Source organism: Carassius auratus, unplaced genomic scaffold (genome assembly GCF_003368295.1).
Source record: "Carassius auratus strain Wakin unplaced genomic scaffold, ASM336829v1 scaf_tig00214021, whole genome shotgun sequence".
Taxonomy (NCBI): domain Eukaryota; kingdom Metazoa; phylum Chordata; class Actinopteri; order Cypriniformes; family Cyprinidae; genus Carassius; species Carassius auratus.
Genome location: NW_020527496.1, coordinates 895906 through 917380, shown reverse-complemented (window position 1 = coordinate 917380; position 21475 = coordinate 895906). Strand labels below are relative to the sequence as shown.

The following is a 21475-nucleotide window of genomic DNA, read 5'->3' as shown; positions in this document are numbered from 1 at the left end:
TGAATTATGTCTTATTCCTCTCATCGCGAAGCAAACAGTAGAATAAAAAACTTGAACAGTCTCGCTGCTTTTTCTTCTGTGTGGGTGTATTCAAGCCGCGCACGTTCAGCGCGGGAGCGTGGTCACATTAGAAATAACGAAGGGAGACGTGAAAAACAGACATCACGTTGTTTTCATATGGATTACTTTACCACAGAATATCTGTTTTCGGCAGCACTGTTTAGTTTTAAAGTAGACATGTCAAGCTTTCTATAGATATCTCTCATGTCTCTTCATTGAGTATTCACGGAGTTACACTTCATTTTAATGACGTGTTTGTACATGACGATCAGGGCAGACAGGCTGCAGACAGCACACATACTGATAAGACGCTCGGGAGAAACAGACACATAACTTCATAATCATACTCCGCGTTGTGATTCGGAGATGCTTGTTGTTCTTAATAAAGTGTTGGTAGTGTTGGTAATGAACCCTCTTTTATGGCCAAATGCTTTGAAAATCCCGCTGTACTCACCGAGATTAGAAAAGCAGTCATCAGTGAAATGTTGTGAACACAACAAAGGGGATTTGTTGTACTGCTCTGGTATTGTGGTAAAAATGAATTTTAGCCGTTGGTTCTTCTGATCTTCATTCTTTGGCAGTGAAAATTAAACAAACTTGCCTTTACAATTAAAAACACACTGTCTCCTCGACATGATGCTATCACACCAACCAGAGCGTCTGTGTGTGGGGGGTGGGGCAGGTCAGCGTTCCGTTTCTCTCAACACGGTAGGCGGAGATTATTATGCAAAGTGTTCTAGTGACGTACATAGAGATGGGCAGAAGATTTGAAATCTATAACGACTCGTTTCAGCGATTCAGAGTCGACTCCTTACTTTAGAAGCCAATAACTTTAACATCATACACTGTAATACAGGTAATTTTTGATTTCCCATCTGTGTGGCTCTTTAAATTCTTACAGTCTGCTGAAATAGAGTACAGTAAGTTAGATTTTTTTTCAGGCTAAAGCACTGAAGGACCTGCATGGGGGTGGTCATGACAGAACCATATAACTTTCATTCTCCTCTATAAACCTGCGGGCAACCATAGGTGGTTCAAGAGTGCAATCAGACCTCTTTGCATAACTGTGGAACCAGTAAAATGATGCACTGCACACTCAGAGCCCGCTTTAGGCCTCCACTGAGCCCCACAAGCTGGGTCTCTATGTTCCACCTTGTTGCCCCAGTGTGGGGATGTCTGTGCTTCTGCTGGTCCCAATTGCACAGTCTCTGAGAGCCTGGTTAGCACTCCTGGCTGCTTCAGGCCATAAGACACCGCTATACGATTTAGTTTGCCCAGCATACGCCCAAGTTCAGGGGCATCCAGTTAACATCAGTGAAGTCTGGCAATGCTCATGCCTTGCATGCAGAGATCTCAGTCCTACTGGCAAAAGACACATCAGATCCAGCCCCTCCAGCCGATATGAAGGCAGAACTGAGCCAAGTCAAGTCTGCATTGTTGTCAATTCTTCCACATGTACTGCACATACATACAGAGAATTTAAATTGTGTTACTCTCAGACCCTTGGTGCATACAGATAACACAACAGTAGACAATAAAAATACAGATTGATACAAATTAAATATAAAATATATTTGTATACAACTATACAAATAAGGGCTTGTAAAAAAAAATTAAAATTCAAATAAAATTAAATCAAATAAAGCAGCACATGGCAGATAGAGTGCAAACCAGTGAAGTAAACAAACAGTGCAGATAAAATGATTGTAGTGCAAGAGAGATTATTCAGACTGATTTAAAGTGACAAAAAGCTCAGAGCAGTTCTTTATTTAAACTGACTGAAGAGATAGTTGAATGAGGTAGTGAGAAGACCAATGCTGCACAAAGTGACCGGTGCAGATCAGAGTTTGTTAGTTTTTAATCTGCTGTCATAAAGCAGGGACTCAATGTATGGCAAGCTTAAAGGTTGTTTTGATTTTGATTATTTCTTTGTTTTGGCGTCACTCAGTTTTCTCCCTTTTCCCATAATTTACCTTATAAGTTATTTTATTTACTGACTGTTAATCTGCACCTCTTAAAATAAATTGAGCTCGTATTGAAAATGATTGCCTGTTTTCTGGTCATTTCCTTTCATGGTTTGCTGCAGTGTCATTTGTGTCTCACTTAAATGTTATGAAACATCCCCCATAGAAAACATTTGGTGCATTATAAAGAGGAAGATGCAACAAAGAAGACCTAACACAGTTGAGCAAATAGAAGCCTGTATTAGACAAGAATGGGACAACATTCCTATTCCTAAACTTGAGCAACTTGTCTCCTCAGTCCCCAGATGTTAGCAGATGGTGATAAAAAGAAGAGGGGATGTCACACAGTGGTAAACATGGCCTCGTCCCAAATTTTTTGAGAAGTGTTAATGCCATGAAATTTAAAATCAACTTATTTTTCCCTTAAAATGATACATTTTCTCAATTTAAACATTTGATATGTCATCTATGTTGTATTATTAATAAAATATAGAAATTTGAAACTTCCAGATCATTGCATTCTGTTTTTATTTACAATTTGTACAGTGTCCCAACTTTTTTGGAATCTGGTTTATATTATGCAATTTAAAAAAGCAAATAAAAGCCTCTAACACTAGCTTGCTCTATTCTTTTTCTGTTCTGTCTGTTTTCTTTTTATTTATTATATGATTTAAAAAAAGAAACTTGCTACATGAACTGCATTAAGCTTACTGAGACTTTTTATAGCTCTTGCATATCATTGCTGTTTTGTTGATTTTGATTGCTTCCATTGTACTCATGTTTAAGTTGCTTCGAACTAAAGCATCTGCTAAATGTCTAAATGTAAATATAAATGTTCTGCCCTTGTGCTCCTCCTCATGTAAATAACAAGTTTGAATTAGATCTTAGTGACTAACTCCTTATCACCATTTTAGAATGTATTTCCATTATCAAACAAATTCTGAATAAACAGGATGCATTTCAACATATTTAGGAGGGATGTGTGATATTAAACAGTGAAGCAGAGGTGAGTCGAGCCACAGGAGAATGATGGACAGCATTAGGAATGCTGCCATTTTTCTTAACACACAGTCTCGTGTGGGTCATCAAATTACAGTCCTGCGATGCTGTCAAGTTTTCTATCCCTATGATCTCTAGAGAGCTTGTAATCTAATAAAAGTAATTAAATTTAATCAAACCCAATTATTTTGAGATTTAATGCTAGTATGTAATTTGTGCACTTTTCTTCCAGATGAATCTGATTTCTGGCTCATTCCACGATGGAGTCATGCTGTATTCTCATGCACTAAATGAGACTCTGGATCGGTCAGGTGTGAGGCCCCCAGGGGACGCGATCAATAAAAGGATGTGGAATCGCACATACCATGGTCAGTTCTGCTTAAATTCACCTATAGTCTCACATAGCTAGATTTTTTATACCAAATGACAAAAAGTCTGGGAAAAACTGCAGCTTATTCTGAGCGGGAAGAGACCATTTTGACCACTGTGTAATGTGACCAACCATTTTCTCAATTTCATTCACATCCTCCAGGCACTTTATGATTTGCTTTTTTGTTTTGTTTCACATTTTATTTTTGTTTTGTAGTTTTTTTTTTTTTTTTGCTGTTTTGCAATTTTTTCAATCATTATTATTATTATTATTATTATTATTATTATTGTATTTTATTTTTTTATTATTTTTTTTATTATTATTATTTTGCTTTTCTTTGTTTTTCTTATTGTTTTGTTTTGTTATTGTTTTGCACCTGCCATTATTTCAGTATTGTATTTTAGATATGCTTTCATTTATGCTGTTTGTTTTGTTATGTTTGTTTGTTTTGTTATGTTTTAGATGCATGAAACTCGCATACTGACAGACTCTCAAGTGCACTTTGTGTTTGTTGTCCTGAAACTCGTGGCTCAGATTAATTGCACTAACATCTTTGAATACTTTTATGTACTTTTTCTTTAAATTAAAATTAAAATATAAAATTAAATTAATGCATTTAGCAGACGCTTTTATCCGAAGCAACTTACGGTGCATTCAGGCTATCAGTTTTTATCTATCATGTGTTCCCAGGGAATCGAACTCCCAACCTTGCGCTTAATAACGCAATGCGCTACCAATTGAGCTACAGGAACACTATCTTTATCACTAACTTTAGTAATTGTCTTTTCCCCCTTTTATTACTTTATATTTTCTTGTATGTTTTGAAGCAATATTAAGTTGGTTAAATTCTTAACAATTTTTTTGATTTATTATTAATTTGTAACTATTTTAAAAAGTAGGATGCAATGCATCGTGATGCATCATGATATCGAATTGAATCGAATCGTTAACATGATAATCATAATCAAATTGAATTGTGAAACCAGTGCATATTCTTTCTGCTTCGATCTGATTTGCATTTTGGTTTGACTTTTGCTTTTTGTTTTGCTTTGTTTTCTTTATTGCCTTTTGTTTTTATTTGCTTTTTTTGTTGTTTAATATCTAGTTATATCTAGTTAAGTGTCTGTCAACAAGTGTCTTTCAAAGGTTTAATGCCACTAACTTGGCCCTTAATTCAAAATTATTTTTATATTTTTTTTTACTGATTAGATAGCTAAAACATGTATTAACACATGCACTTTCCTTCTCGAAAATGGAATTTTGTCCGCATACATATGTTTAAGTGAAGAGAGTGTTCAACATAAAATAACATTGCCTGGTTTAACATTAGCATTTGCATTTAGCACTGGAAGAGTAGCTATAATTTAAAGGAGGAACATTTAGGTAAAAAAAAAAAAGGTAAATGAAATGTGCATAACAAATATGCAATCTCATCAATCTAAAAGCATGGTGTAATTAATCTGGTGTTTATTGAATCCTTCAAGTAAATAAGATTTATTTCAAAAGTGCTCATTTTATCTACCCAGTACCTTGTAAACACAACTTTTTTTCCATGTTGACTGATAACATATAAATAAAAAAGTGTGTACCTGGTGTACTCTTACACCTGTAATTTGTGTTATTTTTGCCAACGCTACCCGGCTGATCTTTTCACTAAAGGTCTTACGAATGCCTTTATTTTATTTATTTTTGGTTCTTGCCACTTTGATCACCATGAAGAATATTAGTGCCTCTGATTGAGCAACGTGAACACATTCTGCTTCTCCAGGTGTCTTTAGATCGCAGGTATCTCATTCAGCTCCAAAATGAGATTTTTGGCAAAGAATGACTTTGTTTAAAAAAATTAAACAGGACACTAATGGGGAAAGAGAAATGTCTGTCCTTTCTCAAGTTAAAGCCGGTGACTTTTACCATCCTCTCTCTCTTTCTATCTTTTGTCTGTCTGAGCTCATTAATAAGCTGTTTAGTTTGCTCTGCAGCTTGTGTTCAATATCCCCTTAAGGGTCCAACCAGCACCAGTCTAAGAACAGCTCGCACTGCCAATTAGCAATCTTACCCGTCTTTGCAACAAAGTCCAACACTCACAATCAAGTAACTCTCAAATCACAGCCGTACGTCTCAGTGGTTAGAGGAAGGCATTTAAAAAAGGAAATAGGCTTTAGAGGTAAACTGTAGCTCAGTTTAGACCCTTATAGTCAGTTTTGTGAGTTTTATGGGTTTAGATCTTATATAACTTGTTAGGTTGTACAATACGTTCTTTTGAGTGTGTGTGATAACGGGATGATCCTGAGCCCAGACATACACAAGAACCACTGTGTGTATTTGTGTGCAGCATGTGGTTGATGTGTCAATGTATGTTTGTGTTTGTATCTGTATGTGTTTGTTTCACATAAGCATGCTGAAATAGAAATAAAAAATCTAAACAAAAAATTCAAAGAAAGGACATGAAAGAACCAATAAAAAGAAAGAACAGACTTGGGGATCTTTAACTCAATCGTCCATGTCAATGTCTGGCAAAGTTCAGCTCAATATCTGAGAATGGTCAAATCAAGGTCTTCAGGATCATTAGAAAATTTCAGGCAGGTGTGTTGGATTAGAGCCAGAGCTAAACTCTGCAAGACATCAGCTCTCCAGCACCTGAGCTGTATAGCTCTATTAGAAACAAACAGACAAACGAAAGAAAGAAGGAAAGAGCTAATCAATAAACAAAGAAAAGAAAGATCAAACAAAAAAAAACTTGTGTCAAATGCACAAGAGTAAGAATGTGCATTTGATCAGATGCAACTGCAGTCACAATTTATGAGATGCATTATTCGAATGCTTGGTGAAAGAGACGTGTTTTTAATCTAGATTTAAACAGAAAGAGTGTGTCTGAACCCCGAACATTATCAGGAAGGCTATTCCAGAGTTTGGGAGCCAAATGTGAAAAGGCTCTACCTCCTTTAGTGGACTTTGCCATCCTAGGAACTACCAGAAGTCCAGTGTTTTGTGACTTTAGGGAGCTTTATTGATCATAACGTGGTATAAGGCTAGTTAGGTACACAGGAGCTAAACAATTCAAGGCCTTATAGGTAAGTAATTATAATTTGTAACTGATACAGAATTTAATAGGTAGCCAGTGCAGAGACTGTAAAATTGGGATTATTTTGATCATATTTTCTTGACCTGGTAAGGACTCTAGCTGTTGCATTTTGGACTACCTGTAGCTTGTTTATTGAAGATGCAGGACAACCCCCTAGAAGTGCATTACAAAAGTCCAGTCTAGAGGTCAATGAATTCATGAACTAGCTTTTCTGCATCAGAAACAGGTAACATGTTTCGTGGCTTGGCAATGTTTCTAAGATGGAAGAATGCAGTTTTTATAACATGGTAAAAATGTGGTTTTCAAAAGACAAGTTGCTGTCTAATATAACACCTAGATTTTAGACTGTAGAGGAAGTAATAGGACATCCGTCTAGTTGCAAACTGTAGTCTACTAGATTCTGTGTACTGTTTTTTGATTTATTTATTATATTAATAGGAGAAAATTATTGGTCATCCAATCTTTTACATTTTTAACACACTCTGTTAGCTTAGATAATTTAGAAGTTTCATCTGGTCTCGTTGAGATATATAGCGGAGTATCATCAGCATAACAGTGAAAACTAATTAATAATAATATTAGAAAATATATTAGAAAATAGAAGGGGACCTAGGACGGATCCTTGTGGCACTCCATATTTTACTAGTGATAAATGAGATGACTCCCCTTTTAAATAAATAAAATGGTAGGATCTAAACCATCTTAGAGCCTGCCCTTGAATACCTGTATAGTTTTGTAATCGATCTATGAGTATGCCATGATCTATGGTGTCGAACGCAGTACTGATATCAAGTAAAACTAGCAATGAGATGCAGCCTTGATCTGATGCAAGGAGCAAGTCTTTTGTAATTTTAACAAGTGCAGTTTCTGTGCTGAAATTGTGTGTCACTGAAATTCTTCATACATATCTTTTTTTTTTTTTTTTTTTTTTTTTTTCTTTCAGGAAGGTGCTCAATTGAGCAGACACTTCTTTTAAAAAAATTTTAGACATAAATGGAAGATTTGAAATAAGCCTATAATTTGCCAGTTCACCAGGATCTAGTTGTGGTTTCTTAATTAGAGGCTTAATATCCGCCAACTTAAATGGTTTTGGGGTGTGACCTAAAGATAACGACGAGTTAATAATATTGAGAAGCGGTTCTTCTGCTACAGGTAACAACTCTTTCAGTAATTTAGTGGTTACAGGATCTAATAAACATGTTGTTGGTTTAGATACAGTGATAAGTTTATTTAGTTCTTCCTGTCCTATAGTTGTAAAGCACTGCAGTTTATCTTTGGGTGCGATGGATGAAACTGAAGTATTAGACACTGTAGAATCTACATTCGCTATTGTATTTCAAATATTATCTATTTTATCAGTGAAGAAATTCATAAAGTCATTATTATTAAATGTTGATGGAATATTTGAATCAGGTGTCATCTGGTTATAGATAGATATAGATGACAGAGTATTTTTCACAAATAAATATTTAATAAAAATATAATTAAAAAGGAAGTAACCACTGTAACCAAAAGGGCATTCAGTATTCTGGGAAGTTTGTATGCATTGGCAATCATATTGTTCAAATAAAGCCAAGGTAGCAATAATTTTACATACAGTGAAAATGACATAAATATGACAGTGGGTGAATGCATAAAACGCAGCATAATTTGAAATCATGTTTAAAGTTTAAAGCATTCAATTAACACCGACTGACCATCGCGATCATTCAGGTCACATGCAAACTTCACAAGATCTCACTGCTGGATTCAACTAAGTTTGCAAGGTTTGCGAAATAATTAAATATTCATTAGTCATTCAAAGGTTTGTTTAAATGAAATAAATAAAAAATAAATGCATATTTGCTTAATGCTGATGGCAAACGGGAAAGTTTTATAATGTTTGCCTTTGTATTACTAATATTAAAGTAATTATTATAATACTTTTTGTATAAATTAATTCCTTTGTTTAACCGTTCTATCTGATTATTAGACAAACTTCTATTTGTATAAGAAAGAACCGTTAACAATGAAAGTAAACAAGAAAGTCAGTATGAGCACTTGGTGCACTCAGGCGCTGCCTTTCTCAGCGCCATCAAAATAAAACCTTGAACACATCAGCCCAGCAGAAAACCTTATCGGCCAATGCCGATATATCGATCAACCACTAGCAAAAGATCCACCCAGCAATCACCCACATCTCACAAACGTCATAAGGGAGCGGCATGGTTAAAGACTTAATATGTTAAGTAGTTTGAAGCATTTTTTGCACTTTTTTCATTACATTCTTTCATTCAGATTTTAAAGAAGTCATGGGATTAATAGCTATTATTTTATTCTATTGACAGTCATGGTATTTAACAGTAGGAAATCAGAACTAAATCTTACATGCATTGTGGAAAAAAAAATTCTTTGCAACTTACCCAAAATATGCATACCCAGTCAATGTAATATAAGTTGAATATTTTCCAGGTAATATATTAATAGTTTGCTTTGGCTTTAGGACATTATCAAAATAAAAGCCAATTATCTCATTTCAGAAACACTTTTCTCATGCTTAATATTTTTCACACACATTATAAATGGGTCTTTATGCATAAAAATACATTGCTGCCATGATATCAAATAAGGGGCTCCCCTCAGAAGGCCATCAATATATGTATATGTAGTGGTCCTTGGCCAAAATTAATTAAATAAACAAAACATTAGAAAAAGTTTGCAGTAAGTATTTCAGTCGATTGACAGCATTAGTCTTTTTAATTTCTACCAAAGAATCTTAGGAGAAATATTTTTGATAAAGCTGTTTAGAATGCATGCATTTCCTAAATGCTTTTTATTTTTCTTCACCCACTCGCTCTTATCCAATCAATGGTGTCTTCTTGTTTTTGTCCCTCATCATCTGAGGTGTATTAATACTGGTGTATGTGGGCAGAGTATCTGTCCATTAAAACAAAAAAGATCATCTGTTTTGTTTTGTTGTTTTTTTTTTTTTTTATGTCATGTAACATCTGCTTTCACCTATTAAAGGTTGTCATCTGCAGACCCATTACGTCTGCCCATCCTGCCCTGCTCTGCCTGTTTTTCTTCCCTCTCCATTTCCTCCCCCTCTCGTTTTACGCTTTCCTCTCATACTGCTTTCCTTGACCTCTGTCTCCTACTTCCTCTGCCACAGACCTGTCAACCTCCTCTGCCAATTTTATGTTCATGCTCCATGTTTCATAATTTCATCCATGTTTCATAATTTTCTTCTGCTTTTTTCTTCCGGTTTGATTCCTTATGTTTCATGCACATGGATATCTCACTCTCTCAGTGTGTCTCTTGATTGTCTTTTTGGTCTCCATGCAACTTTGGTTTTGCTCTCCAAATGACTGGCAGAAATCTTTGCACTTAGGAACTAGGGTCTATGGAGTAAGTTCGGTGCCACATATATTTGCAAAAAATGTGCTTTTGAGAACAAACATAAATAATTATGTACAATAGGCCTGGCATATCCAAGACTGTTGTTCTTGCCCCAGTCCCTTGACTCCACCCCCATGTCAAAACAATGCCAAAAAGAGAAACACACAAAGTGTCAAAGGACTGTTCTGACATGAACATATCCACAATTCACCCTCGATAGCTTACGCAAAAGGTTTCAAGAAAGTGAAACTCAAGAAACTCAAAGCATATGTACTTCCTTAGAATAGTGGAATTTGTGGTCCTAAAACCATGTAGCAATTTTGGAAAGATTTTTCCAAATTCACCACAAAACAACATGTGTAAAAATCATGATCTAAAACATCATTCTAATTCCCACAGGCTTTTCTTACACTTCTGTAGACTTAAACACAAGTATTTTATGCTCAGCAAGGATGCGTGTATGTGACACTCAGTAAAACAGCAATACTTTGAAATAATTTTCATTACAAATTAATTAATCATTTTGACATATCTGATTCTATTTAGTATATTAAAATGTATTTTATTCCAGTGATAGTGAAGCTGATTTTTCAGCATCATTACTCTAGCCTTCAGTGTCACATGATCCTTCAGAAAGCATTTTAATATGCTGAAACGCTACTCAAGAAACATACTTATCAATGTTGAAAGCATTTGTGCTACTTCGTGTTTTTTGTGGAAACCACGATACATTTGTCAGTATCCTTTGAGCAGAAAGATCAAAAGAACAGCATTTATTTGATCTTTTTTTTTTTTTTTTTTTTTTTGCAAAATAAACATTGGGTATAGAATCACTCCCCAAAAACTTTTTGTTTATCCAGCTGTACTTGTTCAGTGCAGCTTACAACATCCCAGTGAAAGATATAACAACAAAATGTTAGAAGAAAAAAAAAACAGAATCACTGAGTTGGAAAAATGAGATCTTTCCTGCATCATTTCAGTCCTTGGTTGAGCAACTGAAGCAAACAATCAACTGTGGGTGGCAAGGCACTGTCAAAACATATCTGTGATAAAGTTGTGGACAGGCACAAGTCAGGAGATGGATACACATTTTTTTAAAGGCTTTATCAATGCCTAGAAGCACAGTGAAGTCTATTATTAAGTGGAAGGTATTTGATACAACATATACCTTTCCTAACAGAGCCGGGAATAAACTTTTCAGAGAGCAACTCTGAAGCAGCTGCAGGAATTTATGACAAAGAGCAGACATTGTGTGCATGTGACAAAAATATCACAAAATCTCCACTAATGTGGCTTGTATGGGAGGGTTACAAGAAAAAAGCTGCTCCTCAAGAAATGCCAAAACACACCTTGAAGATTCTGAGAATGGTGAGACTAAAATGAATTATTTGGCCTCAACACCAAACTTTATGTCTGGCGAAAATCCAATTCAGCTCACCCTCCAAATAACATGATTCCTCTAGTTAAGCATGGAGGTGATGATATCCTGTTATGGGGGTGTTTCTCTGCAGCAGGGACTTGAACTGTCAGGATAGAAGGAAACATGGATGGGGCAAGATACCATCAAATTCTTGAGAAAAATCTGATGCCCTCTACCAGAAAGTTGGGATGACAATAACCCAAAGCACACAAAAAACTACGCACACAGTGGTTGAATGTCCTTGCATGGCCTTGTCAGAGCTCAGACGTAAATCCCTCTGAAAATCTGTGGAATGACTTGAAAACTGTAGTCCACAAACACTCAGCAGCTCTATTGCAAAGTCTAGATGTGCAAAGTTAGTAGAGACAGAGACAAATAGACTAAACCGACTAAAGGCTGTAAATAAAGCAAAAGATGGTTCAACAAAATACTCACACAAGGGGTTGATCTTTTTTCCAACTCAGGGAACTCAACTCAGTCTTTTTCCTTTCCTTTCCCTCCTGTTTTTGTTTTCTGACATGTTGGTGTTATATATTTCACTTGGATTTTATAAGTTGCACTGAGTAAATACAGCTTAATATCTTTACAGTCACAATTGATCAACTAAATGCATCCTTGAGTAAACATATTAATTTCTTTTTTTTTTAAATCATACTTACCCCAAACGTTTAACTGGCGTGTGTAAACTCAGAAGGTTAAAAAAACCTTGTGCTTATGTCTTGGGCTTATGTTAAATGTTGAGCTTGTGATCACTGACTTCTCTGTGCTTCAGTGATTCACATTTGTCATTCATTAAGACAAAAATGTACATTTATACTCCTGTTTCACTGTGGTTTTGTGGTTAATGATCTTGGCTTTAAGGCTGTCTGTTCAAACCCCAGGATGGCTTACACATTAACGAGGCACTTAACCCCTGGTGACTTCAGGGAGATGGACCGTGTAGTAAAAATATACTGTTGCTTGGAGAAGACAGCATCTGCTAAATGCATAACATTAATAATTCTGTCTTCATTTGTTGATGTTTAACCGACATGAACATCCAGTCCTTTGCCCTGTGTTTAATGTCTGTGGCATTTCGATTTCCTTGAGCTCGCACAGTTATTTTACACTATAGTTAATAGGCAGCAGTGCAGAGCTTTTAATAAATGCAACAGTGCACAACACACTTATCTAATAGTCACATTAATGGATGTGTGACTGAGTTCCCATAAGGAGGAATGAAAACACTGAAGAGGCATTCACTTCCATTACTTTAAGTGCTTTCTACCTCATTCTCTCGCTGCTTCCCTGACCTTACATTATTACCCTAGAGATCCAGGTCGTAAATCGGCCGTGCTACTTGTGACCTGAGCTGAGGTCAGAGGGCAGGAGGTCACTGATGAGATTCTTTTGAGGATCTGCACCCCTTAGATCAGCATCTTTTTCTATGCAAGAAGACTTGGACTAAATCCTCTCCACTAAAGGTGGAGTGGTGGAGGAGACACTTCAGCAGAGAGTGGCTGAGAGATCATGGAACTTGAGATTCAACTGGAAATACTGATCACAGAGATGCTCTACTGCTGACATTATAGAAACCATTTTAGGGTTCTTCACATAAATTCAAAGGACCCTTCAAACGACTTTCAAGTGTTTGTGTTTTTGATTAATTTTTTTCAGATATTTGTGTGTGCGTGTGTGTGTTACCAAAGTTTTATTGCTCTCAATTCAATTTAATTATGCTTTATTGACATGACAAAAACTATACATTTGTATTACCAAAGCAATTGCAGTAGGGCTGCTTACAAATAGTGCACATATGTTGTTGTTTTTTTTGTACAAGATTGGAAGAATGCTTCAAATGTCTATATAGGCAGCTACTCTCCTAATCTGCGTTTGTGTGTGTGTGTGTGTATGTATGTATGTATGTATGTATATATATATATATATATATATATATACACACACACACACACACACACACACACACACACACACACACACACACACACTTAAATCAGAGTTAATTTAATATTTAATACTAATCTATGTAATATGTAAAATATAGCCAGTATTACTTTTGTCCATCTTCTTGATTTTTTTTTACAATGAGTTATTAATTAAACATAATGTTATAGCATAATGGTTCATTTTCAGTAAATGAATAAAATTAATTAGTTAATTAATTAAAAATTTCATATGATATTCCAGATCATAATTTAATAATTTACATTGGCTTTGGTGCTGTCTTTTATTAAATCCAAAGCAGTTTTATAATAGCACATGTTTTCCTCACAATATACTGTTTATGAAAGTTTTTTTTTATGAAAGAGGTCTTTATATTTTAGGAAAGGTTCCCTCATATAGAAAACAATACTGAAACCCTCTGTCTTACAGAACAATGTAATGTTGCTGCCCGCTGACAGTCTTGTTGCTGGAGCTCGTGAATGATGTCTTTAAATGTGGTATAGGGAAGCAGATCAGTAGTCCTGGAGCAGACTTTTAGTGGCATGTAAACTGATTCACAGTCATACTTTTGAAAATAGCTGCCCTGGATATGTGGTGCTAATCAAGACATAATTGCAATGAGTCATAAAAGCGGGTTGATACGCATGCTCGTCGAAGCGTAACTGCTGTGATGTGGTAATATGATCTGAATATGTTTGTGTTAGACTGAGAGCATCAGATTGCTGGCACAGATTCTGATCCATATGCTAGTGTTCAGCTACGCAGCACATTCAGCCTGGATCTTTATGTACGAAGCTCACTGTTTTACTCAGTGCATTCCCTAGCATACTAATCCTTTCATTCTCTTTATTTCATGAATATTTGTCTTTTTAATACTTCATTTATTATTGAAAAAAATAAACATTTTATTTGGACTGCAAAAGCAATTGGCAAATACATTTAAAATGCAATTTTGCTAATTTAATAGTGTGAATTAGTTTTAGATTATTACCATTTAAAAAAAAAAAAAAAAAAAAAAAATATATATATATATATATATATATATATATATATATATATATATATATATAGTATTGCATCTGGTTGGTACTGAAAAGTACAATTTTACTTTTTACTAAGTTATAGGGTCATGTTTTCTCCCTTTTTTTTCCAAGCCGCGACAAACGCCAGTCTCCATTTTTTGCAGATTGCGATATATCCTCTCAACCAATCACAGCACACCATTCCACACACTGTAAACAGTAAAAACCAATCACTGCACACCATTCCACGCACTCAAAACATTAACAACCAATCACTGCGCACCATTCCACGCACTCAAAACATTAACAACCAATCACTGCGCACCATTCTACGCACTCAAGACAGTAATGGCGATGCTTTGAATACACTCTGCATCCTAGTTTTCTTCATCTACTTTGTACTTTGTGATCAACATCTCGTCAGTAAAGCCGTTTCTGTGATTAATAGTACCAGTAAATCTCCATCACGTGCTTTCAGATGGAAATTATTCAGATGCATTTAATACCTAGAGCAGTAGATCACTGGCAAGCTGCACTGTATCGCGTTGATTAGATGAATCACATTTGATTATGAACGCAATATTGCGTAGCTTGTCAGTGTTGGTGTTTTTAATAATGCCGTTTATGTTTTTGTTAATACAGCACATAGCACTAGTCAGCTAAATGAATGTAACATGGCAAAGATTAATGCACTTTTGGAAGTTGAATGTAAGGGAAATGTCCTTTTGGAATTTCTGTGGTTTAATGTGATATTGTTGTTTATGTTCTTGTTCATGATGAAATTTTATTTTATTGCTGTAATTAATTTATTGCATTAACAAGATGACCCATTGAATTCATTTTGGAAGCGCTGACAGATAAATATATTTTTAGTCCAGTGCCTGTATACTGTAAGATTAGTATTGACTATGTTCAGAGGTTGTCGTATGTGGTTCAACTTACTATGTTATGTATTTTCATCAGTTTTCAATATGAAAAATAACTTTCATATTGATTCAGTGGATTTATTGCATTTTGAGAGAAAAAAGTATCATGGATTTAATGTATTTTGGGAAAACATAATACAATTTTATAATAAATATTTGAAAATCAAAACCTGGATTAAAAATTTTAATGTTACTATAACTTAAAGATTATATGTGAAAGTACAGAAAAATTGTTTTTTGTCTTGCCACTTTCTTGGTTAAGAAAACACATTTTTACTCAAATTAATCAAAATGGATTTATTGCATTTTGGAACCAAACTCTTCAAATATATATTCTGTTTTTATTTTAAGTTATGTTCAAGTGTTATAATTTTTTGTATCATTTAAATATATATATATTTTTTTATATGTTGATATAGCTTTTATATATTTTTTTGTTGTTGTTCAGTTTTAGTTATTTTAGGACCTCAAGTTTAACTAAATGGAAATGAGAAATGTTTCCTTGGCAACTACCTGAAGTAAAATATTTTTTTAAAGAACTTGTTTATATCAGTTATTATTATTTTAAGTAAAAACATAGGTTTTTTTATGGTTTTGGTTTTATTGTACTTTAATAACCCTATTCGCCATTTAGTAATGTAAATTTTAATTTGTAAATTGATAGTTTATTCTGTTTTTAGGATTAGGCTCCATATTTTTGCACAGGAAACCACATTGCAGCTACTCTCCCATAGTTTCCCACATTACTCTGCAATCTATATGGAAGCAAACTTTTTCCTTTTTGAGTCCGAGCTCATAAACATGTCCACTTTGCACTGTAATAACTCCCATTCTCAGCATCCCTTTGGAGTGACTTCTCAGTTTTCCTTTCCTGCATCATGGGTTTGCTGAAGTCAAAGAGATCATCTTTCCTGTGGCATAATCCCTGTAGCCCTACTCCCATGGCCTCTCTCAGATTTCTTCATAAATTAGCGCCATTTGGTGTGCCTGTTGAAACCCACATCCCTCTGTCCCACCACCCCCCACAGTCCATGAGAACATCCTTTAGCCATCTGCAACAGACTGTCTATTGACATCCTCTTTCACTGTGGGGCTCATCTTCCCAGTCCCATGTTTCTTGTCTCACCCGGTGTCCTCCACGTAACATCCTACCTCATTCAGGAGAGGCAATTTGATCAGGGGTGATCCTGTCACTCACTCTCCTCACGTCTCCATGGCGATTACATTAGCTCCCAGTCACAGCTGAGGCTGGTGCGATGTCACTTCCCCAGATGGACCCTTGCTTCCCTTGAGCAGGGATTTTTCACACAGGAACAGACCCTTATGTTGGGGCCAGCTGTATTTTTCCACTGACCATTTCTTTTTGTGTGCATGCATGCATATATTAATAAGAATATTTACATTATCTGTAGCAAGTTATGGTTTATGGACTTGAAGAAATATATGTAGGTATCTTTTTGTACTGAAAACATACTTTAATTTAACTCTCAATTTTATCATATTCACAAATCTTTCATGACCCCTCGAATATTTTGTTGTGTGAATATGTAAATAGTGAATCCATCAAAAGAAATGGATTTTTATTCTAGCTTCATTCATTCATCAATATATGACCCATTTACATGTTTGTAGATATGTAAATATGGCATGTTTCTCAGGTATTTAAACGAAAAAGTGTATGCTGATGTATATGCCAGAAACATCCTCGATTTATCCAATTAGATCTACAGTATTTGAATCAAACCATGAGCTTTTATTACGTTATATTATGGCCATTTGCTGTACCAGCTGTCTCCTTTCATCCACTTCCGTGTATTCACTCTCAGTTGGTTTTGCTCCAGGTTGCACTTAAGTCTCCTGCTAATCAGCTGAATTCAGCAGTAAATACAGCCCATTCAGTGGCTATGCTATCCTTATTGACCAGAGAACCAGACCTGCACTGAGCACCTCTGGGCCACTCAAAACACCTATTCTGTGTGAGAAGCTGAAAAAGGAAATCTATTCCCCTCTGAAAAGACATCAGATCACACGGAGAAAGAGAGAGAGAAACAAGCTTTGGAACATAAAGCAGACCCCTCAAAACCCGCTATTACATTACTCATTTGATCAATAGTATCCTTTAACAACTGAGAAGAGTAAAAAACAGTGTTATAGAAGCTAGGAAAATGTCCAAATCACATTTAGTTAAATTTATAAATTATTATAGTTTTTTTTATGATCATAAAAATAAGAGAGAAAACTAAATTAATAATCTGTATTACACAAGCAGTTTATTCATTTGAATGAATGTCACGAATCTTGGCTAAATCATGTTTTACCCCAAAATCAATAAGAAGTGTTTTACTTACGCTTGTTTTTGGACCTTTTTTGGGGGGTGGGATATTTATATTATATAAGTTGTATATTGTATTATATTATAATATATTATATTATATTTACCACTGGGCAACGATTAGATTTTTAAATTGCAATTAATCGCATTGTTATTCACAAAACTAATAATGCATTCAAAAGTAAAGTTTTTTTTTTCATTTAAAAGTAGGCCTACTGATATATGCACATTTGATTTGCAAACACTTTAAACAAATAAGGTGCTTTTTACAGCAGTGCTCCTTTTACATAGTAGCAGTTAAAATATTTATTGTACCTTAAATCTCAACTTATAACATAAATGTAATTAAATTAAATATAAAACAAGCTCTGTCACTGCCAGGACATTAACGTTTTTATAGTAAATATTTTATAGTTTGTTAGAGAAAAACAAGTTATGCTCAGAGTCTAGAGCCTCGATCATAACTTTATAACAGGCATCTTCCTATTAGAGACCTGCATGATAATAATAAAAAACTGTGTTAACACGTGATAAAATAATGGCCGGCGTTAATCAATTAATGCGTTAATGTGATAATAACATGTTAACTTGCCCAGCCCTAATTATATTATATTAAAATTGTAAACATCATTGTAATATTTATTGTATTATAATTTTGTTATAATTAATTGTTTATACCATGATATCTAATCTAATTCGAATTGCCTCTAAAATAGGAATTAAAAAAAAAGAAAAAGTTTGAGGCATTATGGTAATGCAATTATTTAAATTGTAATGAATTTAATGTCACAATGCATACATAAATACATAGATACATAAATACATACATAAATAAATAAAGTTGGGCCTTAAAATCTACTTAATTTTCTTTATGCAATTTCTGCAAACATGTTTTCCTGAAATCCTTTAAAGGGACACTAAGTAGGAATTACTCCCATCTAGTGGTGAAATTGTATTTTGCATTCAAACTAATTTTGCTCTCCAGCGCCTCGCTTTTTCAAATGCGCGTTGCATCTACGGTAGGCGATATGTACCAAAAAGCTTTGACGGGATGTCTTCTAATAGCACTTCGTCGAGTTTTCCTTCAGGTGAACAGGTGTGTTATTTCAAAAAAACAGCAACATGACAACTAACAAACGAATGTTACAGTGTGAATTACTGACTGTGGAAAACATGAAATATTGTAATTAGTAGTTATGTCTTCTTTATTCGTTATATTTTCTGAATAATGTGCATTGTTAGATATAAAAAAAATATTGTAATATAGATTGTAACACTGACTTACCTGTCGAGAAGAAAACTGGCCACTTCAGCGTCTCTTTTGAAATCTTTATCAAGCATTAGCTCTTTCCACCTAGAAAAAGCTTCCCCGACATTAACTCTTGTTTTCTGTAATCAGTATGCAATCCAGACTTTTAAACTTGCCGGTGCAGTTTCAAGCGCCTCTCACTGCTCTGCACCTACGTTTCTGGCTCTGACCGAAAACGCGCTGTGGAAACGCGTTGGCTTAGTACTTTTTGTCCCTCTCTGCTATTATAGTTTTGCAAGATGGCGGAACTACATGGAAGCCTCCGTCAACCTACCCGTCCCATGTATATAAAGATAATAAATTCTTCATTTACGAGGATTAGTTTAAACATTGGCATAGGTATTTGTACACCATTGAGGGCATATTTATGAATAAAAATATTGATTTTAGATAATAAAATACCTAAAAAGTTACTTATTGTCCCTTTAATTTATATCAGGTAAAAACCCCCATTTTGTAATAATATAAGTTTCAGGTATTTCATATATAGTAGTAGAAGCTTTTATGACATTGCAACATGACCTTTCTCAAAGCACCGTTGGGAATAGTTACACACGAAAAGGTCACCATCATTATTTATAATTCAATCTTAACATAGTAGAAGCCTATAAACTAAAAGCCATTCTCTATAAAATAACTATTTTTGACTCGGCAAGAAACATTATTGTCAGAGTATGTTCCCAAACCCGCAAATGTTATCGACAGTATGAGGAGCCATCGTGCTGGGAAGATCTTATAAAAGTCAATCAAATTCACTTGATATTGACTAAGAACTCAAAATCATTTGCTCTTAAACAACTGAGACCCCAAAATCTGTCTGTTCATTCTTACAGACTCTTCTACCAACCACAAACCATCAATTCTGACCTCTTGCTTTGTATTGGAGACCCGATAAAGAGTCAATACTTTGATACGTTGCTTTGGTTACAAAGTAAGAAAAAATATTGAAAATAACTTTCTCACTGGTTTGAAGTTGATCCATCTGTGGAGACCTCTTCACATAATCTCTGTCAATCTTCCTCAGTGTATTAAATTCAGGACACTATGATTTGGAAAATGCAGATTGAATTGTGGAATGTAATTTACTGTATAATGAGGAATGTAATGGAATGTGACAAAATTTGGACGAATAAATCAAAAAGGGTTGTACTGTTCATCAAATTGTGATATGGACTAGTGGATGTGAAAATTATGTTTACAAGCATCTCAACATTACTTTTGAACACAGAAGCTCTAAGGTCTTTACAGCAACCTGCCAAAATATCTTAAAGAAATTATGACAGAAATATATGTGCATTAAGATGCACTTCTCAAAATAACAACAAACAAATATATTATTATTATTATTGAAATATTTAAAAAAAAACATCCATGATTTAATTTAATTTGTTTGTCAAAAAAATGTAATAGTTGAAAATTCATTTGATGTTAATTTAAAAGATTAATTAAATTGTTAATGTTCATGCATTTATTTTATTACCAAAATGTCTGATAATAATTTATATTAAATCATAAAACACATATTCCAGAAGAACAGACAACACAGAACTTCTGGAAAAAAAAAATCATATAGCTCTATTATTGCATACTTTTTACAAATAAACATTTTATGTATACATTTGATTATAAATCCTTTTTAATTATTAAAATGTAATAAAAACCATTAAAACCAGACTAATTACATCCAGAAAGATGACATCAGAAAATTAATTCAGTTTGGAAAACAGATTTCATAAAGCCCTGTAAACTCCATGAAGCAAATCATCAAACAGCACTACATTACTTCAGTTCAGGTGTTGTAACTGAAAGTTGAAACTGTTTCCACTTTGACCCCTTTTTTAAGCACAGCCTGTAATTACTGGACATATGAAGTATTATAAGTAATTGCTTTCACGATTTTCACTTTCTCATTGCTACCAGCGACCTTAAATGTGGAGTGCAATGGGAAACTTGCATTTAGAAAGGCATTTCCTATCATGCAGATCATGTGACCAGATTAATAGGACATATTCTGGTCAGAGTGGGAAATATATATATTTAGACTTTTTCATGTTTTTTTTTTTATATGTATTAATATGAGAAGACCCCACTTGGTCCATTCCCACACCCAAGCAAACATTTGAACATTCTTTAATCCTCTTCCCATGATTCAGCAGTTGTCCGCAATCCCTCTGGTGGCAATATTAAATTCTTGTGTCCTGTTATAGTAGGATTTTCATGCACCACATATCCCACATGTTCAAACTTGAAAACATGTATTGTGTTTTTGATTACCGAGGATAATTAAAACATTAAAAACATTTCATAAAGGGAAACACTTGGTGAAAAAGGTTTACTCTTTATGGTGAGTGCATTTATGTGCATGATCTTACACCACATATACAGCCTTAAGATGTGTTTTATTGGGATAAAATCATAATTTAGTCCCAACATACTCAGATTAATAGCTTTAAAATGTTTAGTGTGAGTATTTATGGCAGCCATTACATTTTGATGTCAAAATTGATCATTTAGGAAAATGCTAATTCTGTTTTGGGGTTTTTATAATGAGCTGAATTTTGAAAGTTTGCTCAGAATGTGCTCAGAAGTGTTATTTTTTTAATAGTTATGTACATATCTTTAATATTTCTATTTTCCAAGTTTATTTTAATCTTAAAGTAGTTTTTAAT

The 21475-nt window shown here is 34.4% G+C and overlaps 1 protein-coding gene across 2 annotated transcripts in view; it reads left to right on the top strand.

Moving 5' to 3' along the window:
• LOC113090821 (atrial natriuretic peptide receptor 1-like) overlaps positions 1-21475 on the top strand; it is a 103245-nt gene that overhangs the window by 51578 nt on the left and 30192 nt on the right. For both annotated transcript variants that reach the window (XM_026256428.1, XM_026256427.1), the window contains one exon: positions 3256-3391. In XM_026256428.1, the coding sequence (XP_026112213.1) occupies positions 3256-3391 (136 nt within the window). The remainder of the gene's footprint in view (positions 1-3255; positions 3392-21475) is intronic.